Source organism: Lissotriton vulgaris, chromosome 8, assembly GCF_964263255.1.
Source record: "Lissotriton vulgaris chromosome 8, aLisVul1.2, whole genome shotgun sequence".
Classification (NCBI taxonomy): domain Eukaryota; kingdom Metazoa; phylum Chordata; class Amphibia; order Caudata; family Salamandridae; genus Lissotriton; species Lissotriton vulgaris.
The window spans coordinates 1,392,424,964-1,392,450,792 of record NC_141696.1 but is presented as its reverse complement, the minus strand read 5'-3'; the positions used below and the strand labels follow the sequence as shown (position 1 = coordinate 1,392,450,792).

At 42.7% G+C, this 25,829-nt stretch overlaps 1 protein-coding gene across 1 annotated transcript; it reads right to left on the bottom strand.

The window, feature by feature from the left end:
- Nucleotides 1-2,159: 2,159 nt before the first annotated feature.
- Nucleotides 2,160-24,629, bottom strand: RIPPLY3 (ripply transcriptional repressor 3). The gene is made up of 5 exons (XM_086935402.1): nucleotides 24,285-24,629; nucleotides 17,225-17,294; nucleotides 7,758-7,825; nucleotides 4,772-5,872; nucleotides 2,160-4,678 (listed from the first exon to the last, which is right to left on the bottom strand). The coding sequence occupies exons 1-4, from the start codon at nucleotides 24,389-24,391 to the stop codon at nucleotides 5,608-5,610; spliced, it is 510 nt and encodes a 169-aa protein (XP_086791528.1). The 5' UTR covers nucleotides 24,392-24,629; the 3' UTR covers nucleotides 2,160-4,678; nucleotides 4,772-5,607.
- Between the last annotated feature and the right edge of the window lie 1,200 nt (nucleotides 24,630-25,829).

Below are 25,829 nucleotides of genomic sequence, written 5' to 3'. Positions count from 1 at the left end.
GGTTGAGGGGCAAAAAAAGAGTGCAGGCCTGGGTGTTAGATAACCTTTGGTGTGACAGGAGAGGTCTCTTTGAAGTGTACCAAAGAACTAGGCACTGCCCTCAGGCCATCCTGTCAAGGGGAGGGCAACCCCTCTCCACACCCAAGGCCCATTGTCCCTGTCCTAGGAGCAGTTCACAGCTCCTAGTGGGGGGGCCCTCAGGAACCAGGTGGACTTTACCAATTGGAATTTGTTTAGCTATGAAAAAGAGTCCCTCAAATATTTTTCTAGCCACTACCAAACCAAAACTATCATTATAAGTTGTAATAATGTCATCCAGTGCTTTCCTATGGAAGCAGCCAGCCTTGCCACAGCGAAAATAGCTTTTAGGCTTTTTTCACTGCAAGGACGTGTGGGAAACTAAACTTTTACATGTCCTACTTTTAATTTCTATGGACTCTGCCTTATGGGTGATGAAGTCTGCTTAGGGGTGACATTAACATTTAAAAGTAAAGTAATGAATCACATTTTCGGTTTCAAGCTGCACAGCAAGGCTACCATGCTAAACCTGGAGACATGCATTACAGAGCTACTGCAGTGCACTGGTAGGATTTAATTTACAGGCCATGGGTACAATATACATACGGACTTACAGGCAAATGAAATAAACCAATCAGGAGTATACCAATCTTACCATATTGAAAAGATGAGCACAAGTACTTTACCACTGGTTAACAGCCAGCAAAAACTAGGGTTCGGTGATAAAAGACTAAAATAAAGCAGGGTTATCCTGCAGAAAGGCCTCATTTCCAACAGTGAGGATAATGGTATTGTCAGTCATTTATGACCAGATTCCACATTTATTACCACTATATAGACACTATCTCAATAGCGGTCGTTTTTTAAGCGATAGCTGCATGCTTCAGCTGTCTTGGGACTGCTCACTTGGAGAGGGATGGGTTTATCAGATGAATCAAGAGAGTATCAGTTGTTGGGAAATGTTCCTGTCCCTGCAAGTGTCTGAATCATAACCCATAGTTCATGGTGCTGAAAGTAATGGAGTTCCAGCAGGACCTCTCCTGGTGCATCACCGTCGAATAGGATTATTGTAGAAATCCTTCCTACATTTACCTCCTAATATGTGATCATGGTCACAGCAGGACTAGCGGCCAGATGTATCAAAGGGTTTTACCAATTCTGTGTCTATGGGGAAATATGTTGATACATAGGGCCCATAGTGGACTTATACCCGATACTCTCTTCCCTGCAGACAACTCTGGAAGGCCTGGTTTAGATAACAGGACAGTTTCAATTTGCTGAGAACAATCCACAAGGCTCTGAAAGCGAGATTTTTTTTCTCAGCTTTAGGGAGGCAAGTATGAGTGATAAGGTTTCTACTTCAACCAGTGGATCAGAAAATCTTACTCATCCTGAGCCACTGCAAAGGTCTGTTCTTCACTCTGGTGTTCGTTTTTTTTGGTTATTTACTCATTAGCCGCAGAATATTTTCACATTGCAACAGTACTGTGGTATATAGTAAAATAGAAGTTTTGGGTGGACACATATAGAGAAATTGATGTACTGGGGGATGGTCCCAGTTGAACAATAACAGGGCAATACTTACAATAATCACGTATACATGTTGACAGTGTCTAATTAAGTGAGGAAATAATTACAATGTGTAGTTAATTAGGGTGATTCTTGAAAAATTGGGTGTTTTGACAGCATTCTGGAATGAAAGGAGCACCGACATTGAGTGCAAGTTCATAGGAAGGATTGGAATCTGTAAATACAAAGATTGACATGTAGATTCAACGCAAAAGCGTTTTGGGGTGGCTATGATGATTTGTTTTCTGTCATGCCTAAAGTAACCCCTATTTCACTCTACTCTCTTATCTTACAATGACGTAGGACATTGCGATACAATGTCATGTGCTTAGAGAGACTGGCAAGACTTTGTTCAGTCCCCCACCCAACCCCATAAGCCCATATGGAGGAGAGTATGTATTAAGGAAGAGAGAGGAGAAAAGAAATCGAAGCAGATGTACTTCTTAGAAGCTATGAATATACGTCATGTGCATGCAATTCTTGTAAAGTCACGGTTATATTAATGAATCACATACCTACTATGAATCTCAAATGGACCTCCAAAACGTATATAATCCCAATTAAAATCACAGTTTGAACATCTGCCATACGTATTTATTTACAAATATTTACAAATATACAGCGTATTAAAAAAATAATTCAGTACAAAAGTACTTGATATATGTTGTTAACAACCATTTCTTTTCTGGATTTGAACATAAGGAAAAGGTGAATTATGTACTAAACTGTTGCTGCTTTGGTTATAATGAAATCTGCTGCCATCAGAATGCACTAAAATCATAATCATTTGCATATTTTACTCTCAATGAAAACACATGGTGCACATTGACATTTATTGTGAGGTGTTTGTAGTGGTTTTGATACCGAATTTATCAGTCTGCTCTAAACCACCCGGGTATTATTTAGGGTGGAACTAGAGAATAGATTTAAAGCTGTGTGTTTTTATTGATGTGCAAGTGATTGATTTTATGGAGAAATATTAGAAATTGATGCATGGGATAATCTGATATTTTCATGTTCTTTAGTATCTCTGTTGTCTCCGGCACATGTATGGTACACTGCCACCCAATATTCCAAGGTAAAGTGATCTAATTTGATTGCTTTTCTCGAAAATTATTTTTTACTAAAACAAGCATTAACACAGAGGCATAGTTGTCCTCCATGTTCTCCTCTCATCAGAGCTGCAAGATCCCTGCCTGACATCACCCAAGTCACACAAAATAATTGCCTGAAATGACCAGAGCAAGATAAAGGGTGACCGATGGAGGGGAGCGAGGACTTGAAATGTTTATTTTCTTTAAAAAATACATCTGTAGAGAAGAAAAACGCCAGAAATAAAAATAATTATCCCGTTTTATATGATATGCTTGGAAAGGGATAGGGTTGGCCACAGGAAGCTCAACCAGCAGGTTTTTGACCCTAAAAAAGAGGGGAAGGGTTTGTGTAAATTGTCTGCCTCATCTCTATCAGCGTTTAGACGCAGGCCCTGCAGGGAACTCTCTATAAGCTTTGAAAGCCAGTCCTCTCTGAGCCAAGATACCCAGCACAAAATTATGGAATTAACATGCTCCCGAAAATCCCTAAAACCTTTTTACAAAGTTAGTGGATGGCTAGGCGAAAGAGGTTTCCCAAAAGCACCCTTGTTAACGATTTCATGTGAACACTTTTCACCTTTTGTTTCGCAAGGCATTAAAAACATGGATCTTCACTCTTAATTGGGCCCTTTTCTGTGCTTCCTCCCGCTGTATCTGTAGCGGCTTGACGCCCTTGGGCAAAGTTTGCGCTCTATAGGACTAATATTCATTAATTCATTCAGGGGCAGTTATGCATTTCAGCTAGTGTGCAACTAACACAAGTGTTCTATTCGCAGCTGTCTCTGACTTCAGTTCCTGGTTTGCACTGCTTATTGCAAAACTGACATAAATTGGGCCATGATACAGAAAGAGGAAAAAGTGGTTCTAAACTATAATTGGGCATTAATACTACCAGCAGAAGAATCATGCCTTTTACCGTCTATAAAGTTCTGGCAAGACAAAGGTTGTTTCCAATACTCAGCTAATGGTACTAATGTCCACTCTCTTGTATAAGGAAGGGACTCTTGATAAAGGTTATGTGTTGGACTACGGACTTTATCAGGTTTCCAATACTCCGCTGATGGTATTACTGTCCACTCCCTTGCATAATGAGGAGGCTAGTAGTATAAGGTAGGTGTTGAGCCAGATAAAGCAGCAGGCATCCATGAGACTTTTGAACCACTTCCTCTAATGGAGGGCCAGCTGTGATCGGGGTGGCCAGGAACGATGTAAAGATTTTCATCTATCCCCGGTCGAAGTAGAATTTGCCTCCTGCAATGCTTTCAACAAATTTGAAAAAATATTCAGGCTTTATCAAATAATTTTGTGCTCCTGCCTTCATAAGTGGCATGCTTATTTTATTTATGTATTTATTTTTCTAGCCACCAGCAACAGCTTGCTGATACTTCAGAATGTCTAAAAATAGGGGAAGATAGCAAGGATACCAAACATGGAACATTCAGAGCACCCAAGCTTACTGTATTCCACTTCTTCAGTTATCCAGTGGAAGGGTAAAGGTGTTCCTTGAAGAAGGCCAAAATAGGAAAATTCATTATCCCATGCTTTCATCAGAAGGTACAAGGCTTGGTAATCTTCGGTTAGTATGTATCCTGGGATCTGTTCATAATCTGATCACCAGTCGACGCAGGAAAATCCTGATGGAACAGGCGTGGGGAAACAAGGGCGGGAGCGGTAAAGTGAAAAGAAGTGGGGAAAAAAACGAGTGGATTGGAGAAAAAAAGCTAGAAGACTAGGGGTGATTGGGGCATGTTGTGTGGAACAAAAGGCCCGAAACAAGAGACACTGATATCATGGATCAACACCTGTGAAAGGCAGGATAAAGACTGAAGAATACCAGGATTTACTCGTGAAATTTTTAAAAAGTGCGGAAACACAAAAATAAATTGATTATAGAAACATAACATCAGAACTGCTGACCCGAATGAGTTGAATGTTGCTCTATGCATCCGCATCAACTACTATATAAGTATACTCAGTGAAATACAGGTAATTACATACTTTAATGCTATTCCCCTATTTCAAAGACAGCCACAAACTTTAACCTTTGCAGTACAATTCATCCAGTAGCCCATCAATTAATCTTAGCATACTGCACCGCAAGCCAAGATTGTCTCTGAGGTAGTCAATTTTTTACCCTCAATGAGGTATAACATGGCCAAAAAGCTCTGTTGTTGTTTAATGGCTTCCTTTTAGTAAATGTCCAGTTCTTACAAGCAGCATTTCATAACGTGGTTAGCCTGCTTAATACCTATATTTGGTGGATAAGCATATGGAGGTCAAGAGAAAGCGTGATTTATTCAGGATCACACAGTTTGGTTATGCAGCGAAGCCGGTATTTCAACTCCGGTATCATGAACCACATACAACAATTCTGCCACTAGGCCACAGGTCTTATTTTTTCCTTCTTGTATTGCAGTACTGAGCACTTTTCCAAGATTCTCAGAAGGTTAGATGTTCTCCGTTTAAAATCTTACTGTATTAATTTAAAATAAATAATTAAAAAAAGAGTTAAGAACTCCATATCTACATCCACCATTGTCATTTTTGGGGGACCTGCCTTCCGTTCACATACCCAACTGTAACAAATCCACAATATCCGGTCCATTTGTTCAATGAGGGGGAAGCAGGAAGGCACAGTTTGTGGTTATCGGTCCTTTTTACCAGGAAGGCCTGTTTAAGTGATTGGCTTAAGCTCCTAATGGTTTGGAAAACTTGAATACAAAATATGTCTGAAAACCAACAATGTGAGCACTTGTCTGCGTGTCCTGTTTTCACATTAGAGGTGATGGTGTTTTTTAAGTCAATGGAACTAGTTTTTAGGCCCTGCACGCTTCTGCCCCTGAGCTGTCCTGAGAACTCTATTCCTGGCAAATTCAACTGAGTCGTCAATTCTGGGCCAATGCAATTGAGAAGACACCAGAAAGGGTTATTGACCTTCTTCTTCAAACCATTTCTGTTTGTCTGTGTGTGCTGCTTCTTGTTCCGTGGTGTCCAGTGCATGCTGACCCATGCGGTTGTTCAAGTCTCTGTAGTAGCTATAAAACTGCTCTTCGGCCTCGTAGTCCTCCTCATCCTCAGTGTCGGTGTCATCGTTGTAGAAATGAATGGTAGCTTGTACAGGAAAACTTGACAGCACCTTCTCTCCCGTGTTCCGCAGGTACTCCTGGCACTTCGACTTGGGCATGTAGAGCCTACCAAAAACAAACATCAACGTTTTAAAAGGAGGCACCTTAAAATAATCAATTTCAGTTATTGTGTTCGATTCACAACATTCATTGTTAGCGTAGGGTCAAAAATAATGCCCCATTTCCTCATTCTCCTTGGAGCTCAACTGCAGAACAAATAATGCCATTTCCATCTAGAATTTCATACGGCACACAAAAATGTGGGTTACCAATCCAAAGTTATTCTAAATCAGGGACACAAAGGACAATGTCACACACAAAGCCAATATGACTGATTTGCAATTGAGTCCCAACTAAAACATTAAAAACAGTTTGCTGCAGTGAAAAAACAAAACATAAAAATGTATTGCTTCCAGTATACAATGTTTCTTGGAGATGACGAATGCAGGGCCTGATGTAGCAAAGGGGTTCTCCCTTTTTATGTCTATGGGAAAATGTGTAAGCACATATGGATCTTTATTTGGGGTGGATCAGACTACTTTTGATATGTAGAATAGTTCTTAAAGCATTGTGGGCACTCTCTAGGGGCAGAATAATGCACCAAGCAGGACACAATGTGTTTGTTAAAAATTGGTAACAAAACGTTTTCAAGCAGCTGCGCTGTCACCCCACCTTATTAAAAAGAAAAAAAAGAGGCACAGAAGATTGAAAAGAGTCCTTTACCCAGGATCACACAGTTTAATCACACATAGGAAGCAGGACTAGTACTGTGGTTTCCTGGTTTAAAAAAATCAAAAGATTCATCCACCAGAATACATCACTACATTGCAGGCACTAGATCACACCAAGTGCTTGCCGCACCTAGCATTTAAACAAGAGATAAGACCCCGAACCCACTTCCATAATCATCAAACCACCATCTCCTCTTCCCCAAAAAGCAAGGATCAATAACAGACTAATCTCTTAAAGAAACAACCATGGAAATGTGGATAACTATCTTCAGGCAAAACAGATTCTATCTCGAAAATCTCTTTGTTCCCAGCTTCAGACCGCTTCTTCTCTCCTCCCCTACCTCATGGAGCCCTTTACTTACAGCCAGATTACCTCTCCTTTTCCCCAAATCTCCCTTCCCTCTCTGGTTCCAACAGGAGCAGCTTTCCATGACCGGGGCCACGGCTTCTAAGTTAATGCCCGCTTTCATCTTTACATTCCAATCAAATACACATACAAGCATTACCAAAAAACGTAACAAAACATTTACTGGCTGATCATTAAAATATAAAAGTAGCTTGGGGAAATAGAAACAGGAAAATACAACAGAAAGGAAAACAAATGAAAGGGAAGAAAGGTTGCAGAACATAAGGGAAAAAAAAGAGTTCAATGTGGGATTGCAGAAAATATGTTTACAATCAACAGTTAACCACCACTGGCCTGGCAATGTTGTGATCTGGTAGGTCAGAGGCATAGACAGAGTGCAAGTGCTAAGTGATCCTGCAGATTAAGGTTAAAAAAACTGCAGATACGTCCACATTTCGGCCCAAAACTGCACTAAACAAAAATGGAAAACATTTACATATTTGTCATTAAAATAAATATATCAAACTAAAAGTTAATTTGTGGGAAAACTGTGACTTGGTCAAATAAAAATTTAAAAATAGGATTCGCTATTTGCAATATGTGGCAAATAAATTCCCTATTTACAAAAAAGTACATTTCGATTTTTTTAAGTTTCAGTGAAATTCGTGAAGAAGGAAAGGGAATGCCTGTAACCCAGCTTTAGAGATAAGTGCCTTTGATTTCCCAGGACGGGGAGTACTTGCCTCGCGGCCTCGTGAAGTGGATTACCTGTGTTCTGGCACCCTTGAGTTCGTGAGAGGTGCATTTTGGGCTGGGCCCCGAGGGTCTCGCGCTGTGCGAGCCCGGGCACGCGCTCGGTACATTAAGGCCTTACCTGACTGGATGCTGAAAGCCGTGCGCCCCCTTTGATCTCGCGCCGCTTTGATCTCCACCCGAACCGGCCTGTAGAGACGAGAACAAGAGACGCCATTAGAAATCCCCTTTGAATATTCAGTAGCAGTGAACGATTATACGAGTAATTACTGGAGCTTCGAGGCCCAGAAAAAAAACTGCAGTACATCAGCTGTGTCACAAAACATTTGCAAATTTAGCTGTATGCCAAGGTAAGGCAGTATAGTGTATGTTCATGGAACAAGAGCAGGGCTTTAAGTGGGCCGGATCCGGCCGGTGCTGAGCACCGGCAGCTCTGAAAAGCAGATGCCGAGACGGGTCCCTATCGGGCTCTCCATTTTCGGCGTCACCCTTGGAGAGAAAAATAACTCTTCACATCTGCAGCAGTACCACCCTTAACTGCTTTTGATGTAATTTCAAAGAGACTCGTTAAAGTTCTTTCACAGTCTCATTTCAGAGCTAAAGCATTTTCAATATTCTATACAACAAAGCCTGAGTTTTTGCTTATTTACTTATACAACTAACAACTATTGACAAAGCCAATAGTCCTGGCTTGTTGTAGGTATAATGTTACTTGTTGCATTACATATCTAAATGCAGTGACAGGAGCAGCAAAATACCAGACGGACGGCACACTATGTTAAGCACAGATTTTCAGTTTAGGTGTTTTTAAGCCACACCCTTAAATACATTGGCCACGCCCCTTTGAGAACCCCCCCAGTTTTTTCATTCCCTGAACCCGAGAGCGTAGCAGCATGGTCAAGAGTGATATTTACAGTAACATAATGTTCCCAGCTCATGGTCGTGACCTTTTGAGGCCCCAACGCTGGATTCAAGAGTTCATTTGTGTACATGGAACTTCTCACGCCAAGCAATATAAATCCTTGGGCCTTACACACTCCAGACACTGCCACCATGTAAGCATTCATTCTAGTGAGAGGGAAACCACTTTTATTTATCGAGTGAAACTCTAAATTAAGACTGCTGTCACACCGACATGTATTAGTCCACCGCAATCCTTTAGACGCGTGTTAATGTTGCAATGGGGTAGAGCTTGGAAGGCCAGGTTGGGCAGACATGAGCTCTATAAATGCTTCATACATAAACATATACATGCATATGGTGGCGCAAGGTCATTATAACACATGGACGTTCTTGTGTCTTACTAGCATGCTTAGAAATAGATATACTAGTGGTAGGCAAAGTTGGTTCTCCTACGTCATCAATAACCATGTTCATTTCTAGGAATATTTTCATGAAGCTTCAAACAAATTCGAGCCAGGAGGCCTCAATCGCACTCTTATGCAAGTTATTGTCTCTATCCACATACATCTCCTGAACACACCACTATATGTCTTGAACATGTATACATGGCTGAAGAAGCCAGGGCCCTAGCCGGGTCAAAGACAAAGGGTGGCAATTCAATTCATTTTGTGACGAGAGGTCATACGCTGAGCAGTGTTTGCAGTAGGCATGAGTAGTAGTCCCAGTGGCTACTCAAAAGTGCTGTCCAACAGGTGTTCGTCTTGATAAAGGTGAGGTGGGTGCCCTCCTCGAACAATCATAAAACAGACTCTGGTCTGTGGCACAATCTTCGCAATCAGGACATGAAGGTAGGAGAACCAGAATCCTGCGAGACTATTCTAAAGGCAAAACAGTGCTATGCAATGCTATACAAACATGATAATATAACTTGATCTTCAAATGTACCAGATAGGTTTGGAGAAAGAAAGTCCTTGGCCATGGCAACAATGAGCAACATTAAAGCAAATGCAATAGCCGGTAGGCATTTAGTAAGACTTGTCTGCTGTAACAATATATTTTCATATCGAAAAATATTGAATATATATTTGTATTTATTTATATTCAGTCTCTCCACGCACAGCATAAATGAGTATGTCTGAATATGTATTATTTCATTCATGTACACATGCAATAGATGCAGATACATAGGGATGTATTCTTTGTACATCACTATTAATCAGTACAGTGGATATATATATATATATATAATAATTATAAGCAATTTGTGAATAAAGGACTCCCGAAAGAATCCCCGCTGTGTCATTGGGTCATTCTGTAATGAGTGGTCTCTCCTGTGATATATCTGACAAAGGGGATGCCTGTCCCAAGCGGATCGGGGCTGGATCTCGAAGTGTGTCAGACACTTCAATTGTATGCAAAAACACGTGCACATTAAGTCACGTAAGCCAGACCACACCAGCGATACTGCAAAGAAATTACTTCAAAATCTGGATGTATTGGACTGAGTCCTTCTTCAATGTCTACAGAGTCCCGTTATTTAAACCTAGCGAACCCACCCGTGTGAAGAAAGCGGCATTTGAAAAAGAGTCCTGCACTCAAAACGCGTCATGCCCATTTGAAAATCCTTTTAAATAAAGAAGTAATTTCTTTGCAGTATCGCTGGTGTGGTCTGGCTTACGTGACTTAATGTGCACGTGTTTTTGCATACAATTGAAGTGTCTGACACACTTCGAGATCCAGCCCCGATCCGCTTGGGAGAGGCATCCCCTTTGTCAGACAACTGGAAGGAAGCGAGAAGCTTATCGGGAGCCCCCCGGCTGCGAAAGGCACGGAAACGATGTGAGTGATGGAAGGGCTTCTGATGGTGGCCCGCCTCGGAACAGAGTGACTGAACTGTTCAGCAGCTAGGATTTGTGGAGGTATTCTACTGAAACACGGCGTACTGAAGACTTTTTCTGCCACGGTGGTTGTGATTTACTTACCTGCGCATCAGAACTGGGAAATGGAACTTTCCTTTTGATAGCATGAATTGCACCCAGCTCTTGATGCATAAGGTGAGATTTCGCCGAGATCAGCATTGAAAACCAGTAAAAAAGGAATGGAGCAGCTGTGTTGCATTGTGGGTATTGAAGTCCCAGCACAGAGATGTGAACATAATTTATTTCTTTTGGGTCTACGAATTCCAAAAAGAATTGATGTTAAAAAGACCTTGCCATTGTGTTGAAATAATCACCTTTAATGAATCGAACTTAGGAAAATGTGCAACTGTCTCCTTCAAAATCTGGATGTATTGGACTGAGTCCTTCTTCAATGTCTACAGAGTCCCGTTATTTAAACCTAACGAACCCACCTGTGTGAAGAAAGCGGCATTTGAAAAAGAGTCCTGCACTCGAAACGCGTCATGCCCATTTGAAAATCCTTTTAAATAAATAAGTAATTTCTTTGCAGTATCGCTGGTGTGGTCTGGCTTACGTGACTTAATGTGCACGTGTTTTTGCATATATATATATATATATATATATATATATATATATATATATATATATACATACATACACACACAACACTTAAATCCAAACGCCAGAGTGCTTTCCGGGGTGTGGACCCAAGTGAAAGAGCACCATTATTCTTTCTCTGACTCCCAGGCCCAATACATTAGTTTTACTCTAGTAAACTGAGTAACAGTGAGATAGCACTACAACTTAACCTAAGTAGTTACCCCTGAAAGTTACTCCTACTCTAGTTTTGTCTGCCCACACATACATCTCACACCTTAAGCTCCAGTAGTGAGTAGATTTTTTTGTTCTTAGTTGTCTGGTGTTTTAGGCTAGGGAGATATTATCTCTAACAATCAACCTCCAGTTGGCAATTGTTTATCCTGAACTTCGTTTTTAGAATGGCCTACAGGCAGCATTAGCTCTCTCGTCAGTCTTAGCTGTATAAAAATATAAATAAATAAAAACATACATAGAGGATCTTTGGGTCCGCCACTCTCATCAATTTATCTGTTCAATTGCCCTTCACATTATTTCCCACCCACCACAGCATGCAGCATGGGGCCTGCCCACTTCAGCCATTAGTTCTCCTGCACTGTGGGTGAGGGCATTTAGCTTGATTAAAAATGTAACTATGCCTAAAAAGAAATGCAATTCAGTGCCTGGGCTGCTGGGCCAATACTTTTTCCAAAGCCTTTTATTTTCAGTGTTCATCCGTTTTAATTTGTTTTTTAGTTATCCTCGTGTGATTAAACTGAAAGGCATATTTACAAGCCCCTATTGACACTGGAGCATCCCTATTTTTGACGCTTCTATGGAATATCGCCATTATCAATTTTTACGAGGAGGCACTAAGCCACTTAGCATGACTTAACACCACCTTGTAAATATGTCTCTTTCCGCCGCCGTCCTCTGCGGCTAAGGGGCATGCGATGGGTGTTGCTGTGGACGTTTACCGCAAACCCTATTGATTTTTTATGCTGCACCAGATTTACAAGGTGTAAATCGATGGCAGCACCAAAAACTAACGCCATGCAAGAGCAGGCATTAGAATGGCGCACAAGGAGAAATGCTTTTATTTCTCCTTGTTTTTGCTTTTTCTAAGATCAAAAAGCTAATAATGAATGTTTATGCGCAGGAAGGTGTTCCTTCCTGCACATAAACAATTGTGTGTGCGTCGGAATGCAGCACACATAGAAGTAACAAATCACCATTATGGATTGCTTATGGGCAGGAAGGGACACCTTTCTGCACATAAACAATCATTCCCTGAAACACAGGCATGCAAGGGTGCCTGCATTGGCACTAGGCAGCTAATTTTAGCGCCAGCGCTAGGGGAACAGGGGGCGCCGTATTGTAGTAAATTGGACGCATCCCTGCATTTTTTAAATGTCGGAGCGTGGTGCTGCCAAATTTGACGCAGCTCCGTGCTCAGACATTTTCTGGTAAATATGCCCCTATGTCTTCAGGCTACAGTAATTCAAAGCCAATAATACCTTTTGCTTGTGCCGTTAAGGATCATTTTGGCGTGCTTTGCTAGGAGGCACCTATACTGTTCTTTTCAAATGATATGAAATTAGTATTTTTATTTAAAATTCTTATTGCAAGCATGCGGCCACTAAATGTAGGCAGGGACGTTTCCTTTTCTTTTTACGTGGGAGGCAAAACTAAATAACAAAGGCACGAGCTTCCCAAGGCCAAACCTACTGTCTTTGCCAATGCTTGTTCGTTAATGTCTTGGGCCAGCGAGATTTCATCGCACACGCCAAACCTGAGTTGTTTATCTTACACGTTAGCCGCACTGTAGCGTCTGCGGCCAGTGAGATAGCATCGCCCAGCGGGGCAGGCAGGAAACTGCAGCATGAACTCATCTTGACTCCGTCACGAGCGCCTCGACAACACTTCCGGCCTCCCGGGAAAGTGCAAGAAAAGAATGTCCTCGCGGCCAGCGGGGCTCCCGGGAGAGTTCTCTGGAGCGCCTTCAGGTTTAAGTGCAGCGCCCCAGAGAGTGAGAGTGCTGGGCACTGAGTGACGGGCTGCATATGGGGACATTTGAATGGAAGGCTCCAAATGATGCTTCCTTCCAAACCAGAGTGAAGACAGGGCCTTCCGTGCAGGGGTGAAGATCACTTTCACCAGCAGCTCTCACCAGCGCCACCCATTGTTTTTGGTACAGGGGGACCTCCTTACCCAAGGTCATTGCAGACACTGTTTCCAGTCCTGAACGTTCACCTGCAAATCAACGATTTCTAGTGTCTAGGTCTAAACAGTTCAATGGAAGCAAAACAAAACCCAGATTGTATTTAGCTATCACATAAAAGTCCAAGACTGGAAACAGTGGGGCATATTAACAAGGCAAAGTATTGCCGCTTTTTTTGCGAATTGTGCCGAGAAAGCAGCGATACTTCTAGAGCCCTATCCACAAGGGCATGTTAACGCCTGCCACAAGCCCACTTTGCATGTCAGTGAGAAACATCGCTAATGACATGCAAAGTGGGCGTTCCCACGTCCAACCACATGTAAAATGTGGTTGAGGGGGAACACCCTATTACCAAGGCAGGCGTTGGGAGACAAAAACCTGCGATAAACTTGTTTATCGCAGGTCTCCCAACGCCTGCTCTGACCAGGTGTTAAGGCATTGATAACATGGGGGTGTGGATCATAACACTGAATCCACCCCCCATATTATCAAGGCACACATTAGCGCGTGAAAACAACGTTTGTTTTCATGCGCTAATGTTCCATATCGCCGACTATCGCCGGATTTTATTTCGCCTATGTGATGCGCATTGATAATTACGTGCTATCACGGCGAAAAAATCCGGCGATATGAAGATGTGCGTTTTTTAACGCACTTCTAGATAATATGCCCCAGTATCCGCAATAAGCTGGACGGGTGCAAGTAGTCATCACAGTTTACAGGCAACAGGCACCTTATCCATCGTATCACCAGTGTGAAAAGAGGGGTATTGCATAAAAATGTGTTCCAGTGGTCATTTGGCCATTGCAACTCGACTGGTATAAAAAAGACTCGCTTGTGAAAAACAGGCATGGTGTTGTACTTCCGACAAATATGTGGTATGGTGAGATGTCATCACACCAAATAATATTGCAAACAAAGGAATCATTCAGCTAATAGTGTTTTGACAAAATTTTTTTACAACTGAGAAACATATTTTTTATGAAAATCGGTAGTGCTTATACTAAAAGTTATATGTTGTAGCGGAGAACAACAGAAGAAAACAAACCAGGCTAAGTGAAACTACTACATATAGTGAAACAATAGTTCAAAAGAGGCCAAACAATACACTATTCGCTGAATGATTCCCTTGTTTTAAATATTGTTGTTATTTGCTTATACCTAAGCTCACAATGGGCTATTGGGTTGCCCTTATTAAGTTATGCGTTTGCGCAATGCTTGCGAAATCTCTTGTAACGAAAAAAAATCTTGAAAGGGTCTTAGATCCCACTTATAATGTATCTTTACTGACCATTGGTTGGCTCCCACATCACTCTTGTTTCCTTTCTTCCTGTTGGTCACTGCCTCCACCTGCCTACAGCTTCCTGCTCGCTTTACGTCTTCTAACCCACTTAATTTTTTTTGTACTTTCCAGCATCTGTATTCTGTTCATTGCTTGCAGTCCCTATCACCACCTCTTTGATGGCAGGGGCGGTCTTAGGCATGTGCAAGCTGTGCACCTGCACAGGGCCACCAAACCCCAGGGGCCACCACGCCAATATATATCCTTAATATAAGAATCCTCTGAGGATGGATACATATTTGCGTGGCGGCCCCTGGCATGGATTTGGCAGCCTCCGGCTCTGTTCCACTTACAAACACCCTGACCCCCCCCCCCCCTCTTCACTATCCTCCGCGCTCCACCCCGCCCAGACCCTCTCTTCCGGGGGGCCCCTACCTACGCTCCCTGCCCAGGGCCGCCATAAGCCTAGAGCCGCCCCTGTTGATGGACAGTCCCTCCCACCATCTTGCTCCCAAAGTCGACTGGAAGGACTTGGAGCACTTTACATGAGCACTAGTTACATTACACAAGGACACATTAATGTTTACAGGCCCAGAGAAATTAAGTGATTTGCCCAGAATCACAGGATGCTGAGCCGGAGCCGAAACTCGAAACGGATTCCCCAGCTCCAAAGTCAGCAGCTCTGCTGTAATGCTCAGTGTTCAAGCTGCTACACTTTGACACACTGGTAACTGCAATGGGCATTTGTTCAAGAATATAAACTGCATTTTAAGTATAGGGAAAATCATTTTAACTTGTTTGTACATGCATAGCTTAAAGTAAAAAAAAAATATATATATATGACGCGTTGGCCTTGGCAACAAAGTGCTGTGAGATGTTTTTCTAAATATAGGAACTGGGAGCAGTCCCTCCTGATCCATGAGAGGTTAGACAGTAGTATTGCATCGTTCTTTTAAATATATATTTGCATAGTCAATTAAAACCACTGCACAACAGACAAAAACATTGTCATAAAAGACAGAGGATGAAAAGCAAATACTCAAGGGACCCCAGTCTCCGATGTCAAATGGTTCACGCTCTTTAGTTGAATAATAGAATTTATTGGCAAAGAAGAAAAAAAGAGAAATTGCTATTGAAACCGAGTTTACTTTTAAATTATTCAAATGTATGGGACAAAATTCATATTTTGGAGATTTGCATCACAAAAACTGACATGTTGCAGTAGAATGAGGGCCAAACTCTCCAAATGAGCCTCTTGAGGACTAAAGGTCAGGTTTGCTTTTTTTTGCAGTCTCAAAAAAAAAAAAAAAAAAGTCTATTTACAGGGTGATAGCAGTCCTTAAGACCAGGCGCTTGTCCTCCACATCTGCCTTCTAACAGAAGGATCTGCCCTGCGTTGCACTACAAGTGTCAATTGTCATTGACATGCACACATGTGTGCTTGTTTTTTAGTCACACCTTCATTTATGAAAATGTATAAGACGTGCCCCATAGACCAGGATGGGTAAAATGAGTACAATTGTTACATTTGAGCTGGAGGCATCAACATGGGAAGGGCAGGCTGACAAAGGGTGACAGGTTGTATTGCGCTGAACATCAACAGGCTTCTCTGTGCATTGTTCATTGCTGCCAACATGTGAAAGTAGAATGGGTAGCATTATGGGTCTAAAAACACACATGCTGTAAACCTTCACTGATATGAGGAGAATGCACATTTTTAATCCTGCTGGCATAATTGTGCAAATGCATGAGTGCTTTGTGAATTTGCAAGATTAGGATTTTTTTTTGCCTAGTAATACTTATGCCAGCTACCACCCACTCCTGGCAGCAAACTCCTTCGCAGGATTTTTCAGCAAAATAAGTGGAAAAACTCTTTAGGATGCTCCTCCTATTGATTTTTCCGATTGATAAAAGCCATTTGGTCTAACCTTTTTTCTCACACTTGTTTTCTTTAAAAAGTTGGGCGCTGCATGAAATGTACAATATTTTGCAAGAATTTCATGAGATTTGCAGAAGACAAGTGCCACAATAGTGGGCAGACAAAGAATGACATGGTAGGTAACTACAACAAACCCAAATCTGTTTAATGTTGTAGCAGGTAATTTACTTGGATTACGTTCAGGAACTGTTCTGCCACTTCATCACCAGCTTTGGCAGTAATCATTTCCATCAAAGGGAAAATTCCTTTTAATGCATACATATGTTTTACACTGTCAAGGAACTGCAAACATCTGCAGTAGTAGAGATTATATTAAAACTCACATTATAGTTATTTTGATATCATAAAAACGGAGTCTGAGAAATCACCCATTACCTGGAAAAAAAACAGCCACTTGATACCCTTAAAATAGGTTCAGTCCTCATGAAACCCCACTTCTTTGCTTTGGATATTATGCCATGTAATAGCACGATTTCCAGTAGACAAGGTAAAATGGTTCTCAGTTGCTGCCTGTGGATTGGTCAATTTCTTTGAAAAACTTAACTGCTCTTAAAATGACAATATAGGTGCCAAAAATGAGAAACTCATAACACATGTTCTCCTTAGCGTGCACAATATTGGATCTGTTAGCACCTACTGCGCCCGCTCTACTTGTCTTGCCCACAGTATGTCAAATATCTGCATTCATATGGGACCCACTCACTCACGACCTGGGTCGGTCTGTAAAGGACAATTATTTGGTGCAGATGTTAGTGCAATCATCACTTACTGGCCTTTGACTGGTTTCCAGTCGCTCGTCTCTCGCTGCGAGGACCCAGGGTCGCCATAATGCCGGGTTGCTGAAAAGATAAATGCTGCGCTGTTAGTCTCCCTGGGCCTGTCATTCTACACGAAAATTACAGAGAAATCGTGGAAAATGTCTGTCATTAAATACCGCCTAGCCTTTGGAGATATTTCCATGCTGGTTTCAACACAAATGTATTTAGTTGAATGTGGTTCTTTGAAGCAGTTTTTTCACGTGGCTACCTCAGAGAAAGTTTGATGCAACTCCCTTATGCAGAAATTATGTCCTGTCTGTTAGTGAACACCATTTTTAAGAAGGCAGGCTGATAAAGCTGAAAAACTGATATTTGCGCAACCCCTTACAATGACCGGTTTTGCAGGTTCCCCTTGATTATTAACTGTATTTCAAAGCTCCCACTCCATATAAACCCAAATTACATCCAGTGATATGTCTATTTTGTAAGCCTCGTTTGGCTGATGACATCACAATTGGAGAAAGGTCATTTTTTATGTGTATACAGGCACATGCAATGGGGTGCCATCAAATAGCACACATTTAGGCCTTTCAATGTGCAACTGAATAAAATTATAAGTGGCATCACAGTCCAGTGAGTGCTTTTCTTAAATTAGGTTGTGGCTGCTCCTCGTTGCAACTTCAATCAGCCACCTAAACAGGCAGACAGGAGTCTATAATGCTGATGTCATTATCAAAACAAGACATACATATTGGGCTTACATTGGCACAACAAAAATACAAATATAATATCTTTACAATGAACACAACCAAGCAAAAACATAGTATTTCAGGTCATAATCACGTTTTACATTGTAACACTTGTCTGCTGATTCGTCCTTTTCAAGAGGGTTTTAAAGCACAGTTGTTCTTAATTATTACGTTTGAATGATTGTAGACCGGGATTGTCTTTGTTTTGCCTTTTCTGTCAAGGGAGTACACGCTTAGAGGCCTTTTAATAATAATAATAATAATAATAATAATAATACCAGCATTTGTAAAACGCCTCCGGAGAGGTGTCCCAGCGCTGGGGGCCGTCGGGAAGATTAACCCCTCCCATGCTCAAGACGAGCTCAGCTCGTCATGAGCCACGGTGGCCGTGTGCTCATGACGAGCTGAGCTCTTCATAACAGCCGCAACTCTCTCACGCGGGGCTAATTCCCCCGCTGTGCAGAGCGTTCTAAAGAAACAGGTGTGGCCGTGATGACCTGAGCTCGTCAGGAGCACAGGGGCACTGTGCGCGCCCCCCAGGCTCCTAGCACAGTGGGGGAATTAGCCCCGCAAGTTAGAGGTTAAGCGAGCTATTGCCCAGAGTCACATGGTGCTGGGCTAACCTGCCACAAGCGCCAAGAATCAAACCGTGGTCCAAATCAGGCACCCTGGCCGCTGCGCCACATCTCTTCCACTCTTTTATAGATATGTAGCACTGTACGGACCTGAAACTCATTTAAAGGGAGGTGGGATAATTTTGCAGCTAATTAACCGAATGTGTACAATGGAGGTCTACCAACCTGCATGAACTACAGAAAGTGGGAGCAAGTGGATTTCACATTATTTTACTTATGATCAAAACAACGAACTACTAGTCTAAATTCTCATTACTCAACAATAGAGTTCGTTCTTGTCACTTCATGCACGCAAAAAAATAGGTTAACTTTTGAGACAAAGTTGGGCCCCTAACTTATGGGCCATGAAAGGAGGGGGCGGCAAATGCAAACATTGAGGAGGAGAGAACCCCCCCCCCCCCCCCCCTTTCCTCCACCCCCATTTCTTGCAGTGTTACAGAGTTCAGCGGGGGCTTGCTGAGCATGTGTTTATTTTACTTTCCGCGGTTGTATTTTAGGCCTGGCAAGACGCTGAGGCCATCTCTCAGCCGCTGCAGGAAATGGCCGTCATCGACGCATTGTTCAGCTGCAGAGCGCATGCGCCCTCGGCGCTGACGTGAACTCTGAGGGCGAACATGTCCCTACTGTACCCTGTCAATCTGCAGCAGGTCTGGGAAGGCTGCCGGCTGTGACCGGGCCTTCACCTCTCAACTCCCGGGCACCCGCCCTGCTGGGGGCGGCCGCTGCGTGCTGACTTCGGAGATACAGCTGCAGATATCCCATGGCTGACATTAATCATGGCTGTCCAAAACAAGCCTCCTGTTTGCGCTTTCAAGTTTTATGAGAGTTCCAGTAATTGTGTAAATTAGAAATGGGAATTTGAAAGTACAGTGTAAAAAATCCAAACACTTCAGTTTTAAAAATATTTGCCAAAATGGAACTCATTATACAGTTGTGAAATCACAGAGACTTTTTGGATGGTAGCAAAATGGAGCAAGTCAATTTTGTACCACTCTCCCACTTAAGTCAAATGTAGCAAGGAAGCAAAATTAAAATGGATTTCACGCCTGAACATTTCATGAAACTCTGGACAAAACATCTTAAATGTTGATGTTTTTCAAAGTCTTATTTTTATTACTAATTGCGGATGAACTGCTTAGCCAAAATAGGAGTTAAGATAAGGGGTAAGCCTGCAAATTCACTTTTTGGAGATATATATATTCGGCAAATAAAAATCAATATTTTGACGCCTCTCTTTACTTGGAAATTAACATTTTAAATGATATATGGTTTTGAAAAGAAAAAGGGTAACTTAAGTAGGTTTGCTGAAGATTTTACCTTAAATGTATCCCACATAGTTTGTATTTCAGAAGTGGAATTAAAGTAGTTTGCCCCATTTCCCTTTATGTAACTAGCAAACTACTAAATCTGCCTGTGCCACTGTTTGTTTCATGGCAGATTTTAACCTTTCTGGACATATCCTGTTAGCTTTGTTCCTTGTCTATATAAAAGAGCAAATCTAGATTGTGTCTGTGGTTTTTGCTTGAACCGTGGCACTTTTGACCCAAGATGTCTTACAAGAGCAAAGTTAATTTGTTAGCCCCACTAACCAGTTGATACTATATATTGGAGCATTCGCTCAAAATCTGACTGTTCAATTGTCACTACTTGTAGACCTGAGCAAAACACCTATGGGGATGGTAGGGAACAAGCGTGCATATCGACAACTCAATAGAATGCACAGCTGTGAGTAATTCAGACAAGACGTAAATGCATTTGCACCGCTCTAGACGTGTTTGGAGCAAAACACAATAAATATATTTTTTTCAACAATTTGTGACTTATAGACAGTTTTATGCTATCATTACCCAGGTCACTGCTACTCATTTGGAAGAATAACAGATCGCGTCAACAACACTGTCATGATTCAAAGACTTACAGATGATCAGATTAGGCCCCGATCAGGTACATCTCTCATCAGCAGGTTGCGGAGTTATATAGTCATCGGGCATACACTGTTTCACATATATCACTCTGTAAGCACATTTTCTTCCATTCTAGATTACAGAAGACACTGGGAGATGGTTACTTGACCCTGTTGCGTTAGAATTTTGGTCTACTCAATAGAAAGTCAAAAGTCACAAACCTGGAAGAGGTGTGGTGCAGCGGCCAGGATGCCTGACTCCGGAGTACAGGGTTCACAGTTTGATCCCCGGTGCCAGCTGCAGGTTAGCCCAGCACCATGTGACTCTGGGCAATAGATTGCTTAATCTTCACGAGGGCCCCCAACGCCGGGACACCACTTCGGAGGTCAGGGCCGGACTGGCCGTAGCGGGCACCGGGCAATTCCCTGGTGCACCGCACGGGTGGGGACCGGTTTGGGGCACCTGTGGGCTGTTTTTGTTACAAGGCCGTTTTTGCATCATAGCTGCAAAATCGGTATTGTAACAAAATCGGCCGAAAACCGGCCCTGGCAAAGAGCTCAGCGGCACCCACAATCCCCGCGGGGGTACGGACGCTGCGCACTTTGCCAGGGCCGGTTTTGGTTCCCAGTCCGGCCCTGTCGGATGTAGCTGTGTGCTTTACAAATACTGGTATTTCATTTCATATTTAATTTACTGCTTTAGCACCCAGGGCGAGGAGTTTAAAGAGCACCCTGTGCCAGGGCAGAGAGCCCAGTTTGCCATTCTCTCGGTGGGCCGCTTTCAGAGCAGAAGGTGCTGCCATGGCCCAACCATGCCCAGGGTGGTCCCATTCCAACAGCCTCGGATTGGTAACGCGGGCACTCGGGCAATGCCCAAGGGGCGGTGTCTGAGTTCCTGCTGTGGGCTGCTTTTTTGAGCAGTCTGGGGGTGATTTGGGCGGTGTCTCTATTTTCGGAATACAGCCAGCGGCCCAGTGGGTGGCTGAGTGGCCTTTCTGCAGGAAATGGGCGCTCATTACCACCCCCCCTGCCACCAACACCGCCGGTCCCTCACCCCCCCCCCCCCGTATGTTTGCTATGAACCCCGGGTCAATCTAGGCAGGCCATTTCCTTGCCTTGTGCAATGCCATGCAGTCTGCCTAGTCTCCATCTTTGTGTTTTGGTCTTTCTGGTCAGCACAGCCAAAAGCAATACTTATGTTATCAATTCTTTAAATTAGATACAAAATCGAATTTGCCTCTGCCCAGAAGAGTAAAACTCTTGCCCCTAATGTTGGTGCACCATTCCGCCTCCTATGAAGTGTCTGCGTTGCCATGTATGCTGTACTTTTTATAACTCAAATGTACATTTATTTGTCACACATTACATTCTTTATCTTATAGATGCATTTTATACATAATGCAGTCGTTTTCAATGTTTCTTTGTTCACTGTTGTAGGCTTTTAAAATTTTTTTACGTCAGGACTCTAAATCCAAGCCAGACCTATTGTCTTGGCCAGTGCTTGTTTCCATTCCAGAAGGATTACTAAACCGTCTCTACCAGGCCTCTTAGTTACATTTCTTTTCGGAAGGCAATGGCCACTTCTATTTCCTACGAAGTCTATCTTACTTTATTAATCTAACTGTCCAACTGGAAAATTCCGTTTTTCGAAAACATTTTCTTCTTACTACTTAGTTACAACAAATCTTCTATCTTTCCAGCCTTGTAACCACTAATCAAAAATATTTTCCAGTTGTGTGGAGCGTGTCAGTGACTGGTGAATAAAACATCTGTCTTTCCAAATTTCCAAGAATTAAGTTCTCAAATATTGATTAGTGGGTGTGTCCTATAATTTATGGGCTGATATACGCAGGGAGTAGATGTGGTCTGTTGGTTAAAACGTAGGCTTTGGAATTAAGGCAACCCGAGTTCTTCTAATCCCATCTCTCCCACTTAATGAAGCTGTGTGACCCTGGGCAAATTGCGTTATCTCTCTCTCTGTTTCCTTATCAGACAAAACTGCATTGCACCAGTGCAATGTTAGGTGATCTTAACATATTGGCCGAGCCACTGGAATTATGGGATTGTGCGGCCACTGCGATCTTCGCATAATTATAGATTTATCACATAATCCATCATCTGCCACGTATTCTGCAGATTTTAACGAAAACATTTTTTTGTTTCTAGCTCAAACGGTTCAAAAGTTAGTGAAAATACAGCAACATGCCACATGTTGCTGCGCAGTGGAAGGTTGACTGGTGACCTTACTGTAAATTATTGCTATATTTGGATGTTAAACTGTTACTAATGAGGTACAACCAATGCCCAGACACTGTTAAAAAGCTTAAAAATGGCAAAATAAATCACAAATTGTGCAGCGAAATGTTGAATAATTTGCCTTTTCTTGCCACACAATTTACTGACCCTAGACGCATAATTTGACCCTCCCCTGCCGTATAATTCCAATTGCTCTGCCTATTGGGAAATGAAAAAAAAATGAAACAAGTCGTTCAGTTCAGTTCTTTGTAGCTTAAACGATTTACTCTATAGAAAACACAGTGAAATAACAGAATGCATTTTTTTCACGTAATCTTTTGTCGGATGTCATTTTAAAGTCTGGTACAGAGATAGATTGTAAGCACTCCCAATTTAGAGGCGGCATCAGTTGCATCAACCAACCAATGCACCAAAGGCCTTAAGAAGCACCAGTCTATTGGTGCAAGTGCTATTTCGGACCAGACGTCTGGTGCAAATTTCTTTTCCCCACAGGTTTTTGATTGAAAATTTAATTTTTGACTCTGATCGGGTAGTGCAAATGGAGAAAACTGCAATGCACCAGGGAAAATGTATGTCTGTGTATATATATATATATATATATATATATATATATATATATATATATATATATATATATATATATATATATATATATATATATATATATATATATATAAGAGAGAGAGAGATATGATCCAGCAGCAATGTGCTTTCGCCATCAACAGTACTCGGAAGTGCTCGCATATGGTCGATGCTTAAAATAAATGAAATAATTACTGTAACCGATTTAAAGGGGCAGAAACTAGGAGACCGGGGCATACACTGGTGAAAAAAAGAAAGCAAAAGCCGTCACCACCATTTTACTCCTTGCTTGAGAAGAATTTGAGAAACTAATGATACCTGTTTTTTTATAATAATACAAAAAACCTTAAACTTTCACAATCTTTGCTGCTTTTGTTGTAAAAAAAATGGAGCAATATATTTTGCCTTAAACTTTGCCTAAACTTTTCACGTCGGTAACAGACAATATCTCCATGCCTACATTTCAAGAGCAAAAAAATCAGTTTGTTTCGTGTCTTTGAACGAGTTAAAAACTTTACGGTGTGGGACCCACGTTTTTAATTAATTTTGTTAGCTTCCATTGAGTTGCTCCAAACTACCCTGCATGTCACCACCCAGTTCTAAACCAAGTTTGTCATTTGTACCAAACTTTGCGATCACGCACTACCAGCCGGGACCTCCCCGGGCATCAGCCCCCTCGTCTGCCAGATGACCTGCTCCCACTGCACGGAGTGTGCCTCTTGCGTGCAGTGCCAGGTGAGTTTTTATTTATTTTTTATTTAATGCGATTGCGAAACATAGGGATTTAGGATTACACGAGTTACATAAAAGATACAAACAGGCAAAAAATTGCAAGTGTACAAGTTGTAAAGTCAAACAGAAAAAATTGCAAATGTACAAGATGCACACAGTGCTTTGCCAAGTGTTGCCTGTCCCGCGCTCTGTACACAAACTCCCACCCACTCACCTTTCAGTGTGCCCAGGGGCATGGAAAGCGGTGTGCCCGGCACCGCCGGGGCAGGGCCAGGCGTGGGCGAGCGCCGCCAGCTTCAGGGAGCACCGGGCCGAGTCCATGCTGCCTCTCTCCGAGGGTTTCCTCTCTGGTCCCTCCCGGGGCAGTGACCGCGGCTGCCTGGAGTCTCAGCGCACAGGTTGCAGCTCTTCGGGCGTCGCTCCTGCTACCTCCGTGCAGCGCCTTGAAGTCCCTGAACTCCGAGTGAGCCCCGCCGGGTGTGTGTGACCCTTTATCTCCCCTCCCGCACAGCCCACTCGGCGCTCGCCGAAAGTAAACAAAGCGTCAGGTACAGCGCCGGGGGAGGGGAGCGCTATAATTGGTTTCTTCGGCTCGCTTTACAGGGATCAGTTTTTCATTTGACAGCCAGTGGGCGGGGTCTAGGAGATTGTTTTGTGTCTATCTATCACACATGCCAGCATTTCAACTTGGATAAGAGGGAGAAACATGCGTGGGTGGAACGGCCTGAATTACGCGTAACGCGAAACGTGTCGTACGAGTAACTGAGAGATATTTTTTTTGCTATCTTTAAGAAATAACTTCTGCTTCATGGAAATAGGCAGTACCACACCTGTAAGGAAAATGTACCATGCTCACTTCCAGGAAGTGAGCCATGCATAATAATGTCATAAATGTATACAAGTCAACATAATAGGTCAAAATGCAAAAACCAATACACCTGTAAGAATAGATAGTGACCAATACAAGGAGGTAATGAAGAAGGCATTAAATTACAACAAGGTGCTCTGACCCACAATAGTACACTAGTTGTGTTCTTGTTGTAATCTGAGCCAGTATGTGTAGCTGTAGCACTAAATTACAAATCTGTACACTTGGAAGATTAGCTGGTGATGAAAATGAGGTTGAGAGAGCACATTAGAGCCAGGGGCTTCTCTTCCACCAGCGCTGATAAGTGTCGCCCCACTGCTTCTTGCAGTGGAGAAGCAGAAACATAAAATGGTAAAACGACCTTTTTAGGGCTCGCCTGCTGATGCACTTCTGTGCATAGCTGGCGAAGCTCTATTGTGGCTTATCCAGAGTTTAACCACCACTGGCGATTCCTTGCAGTGCATGTGCTTTTTAGGTCATTGCGCAAGCGCAAGCCCTAAAAAGCGCGTGCACAATGCCACCAGCCGCCTGCCTGCCTGCCTCGCATTACCACATCAAAGGCAGCCCTCCCAGTGCATTTCTCACCCCCTAATTATTCACGGCCGGGCGGCCGTACTTTCAGTTTCGCGGCCTGGTGTCTCCTTTTAAAACTTGTTTAACTTGTTTTACAGGACCTTCCCCCTACGCCTGCCCCTCATCCCCGTCCTATCCTTCAGTCCACGGGCAAAACAGCAGACAGGGCACTCCAGCGCTCCAGCCCGGAGCCCAGGAGCCGAGGCTGCAGCCCCTTCCTTTTCTTGTTTTAATTATTTATTTTCGGCCTGGCCGCGCTGCCAATGCTCGTTTGCAAATGCCTTTGCCCTTCATCAAGGAACAGATCTTCGACCCAAA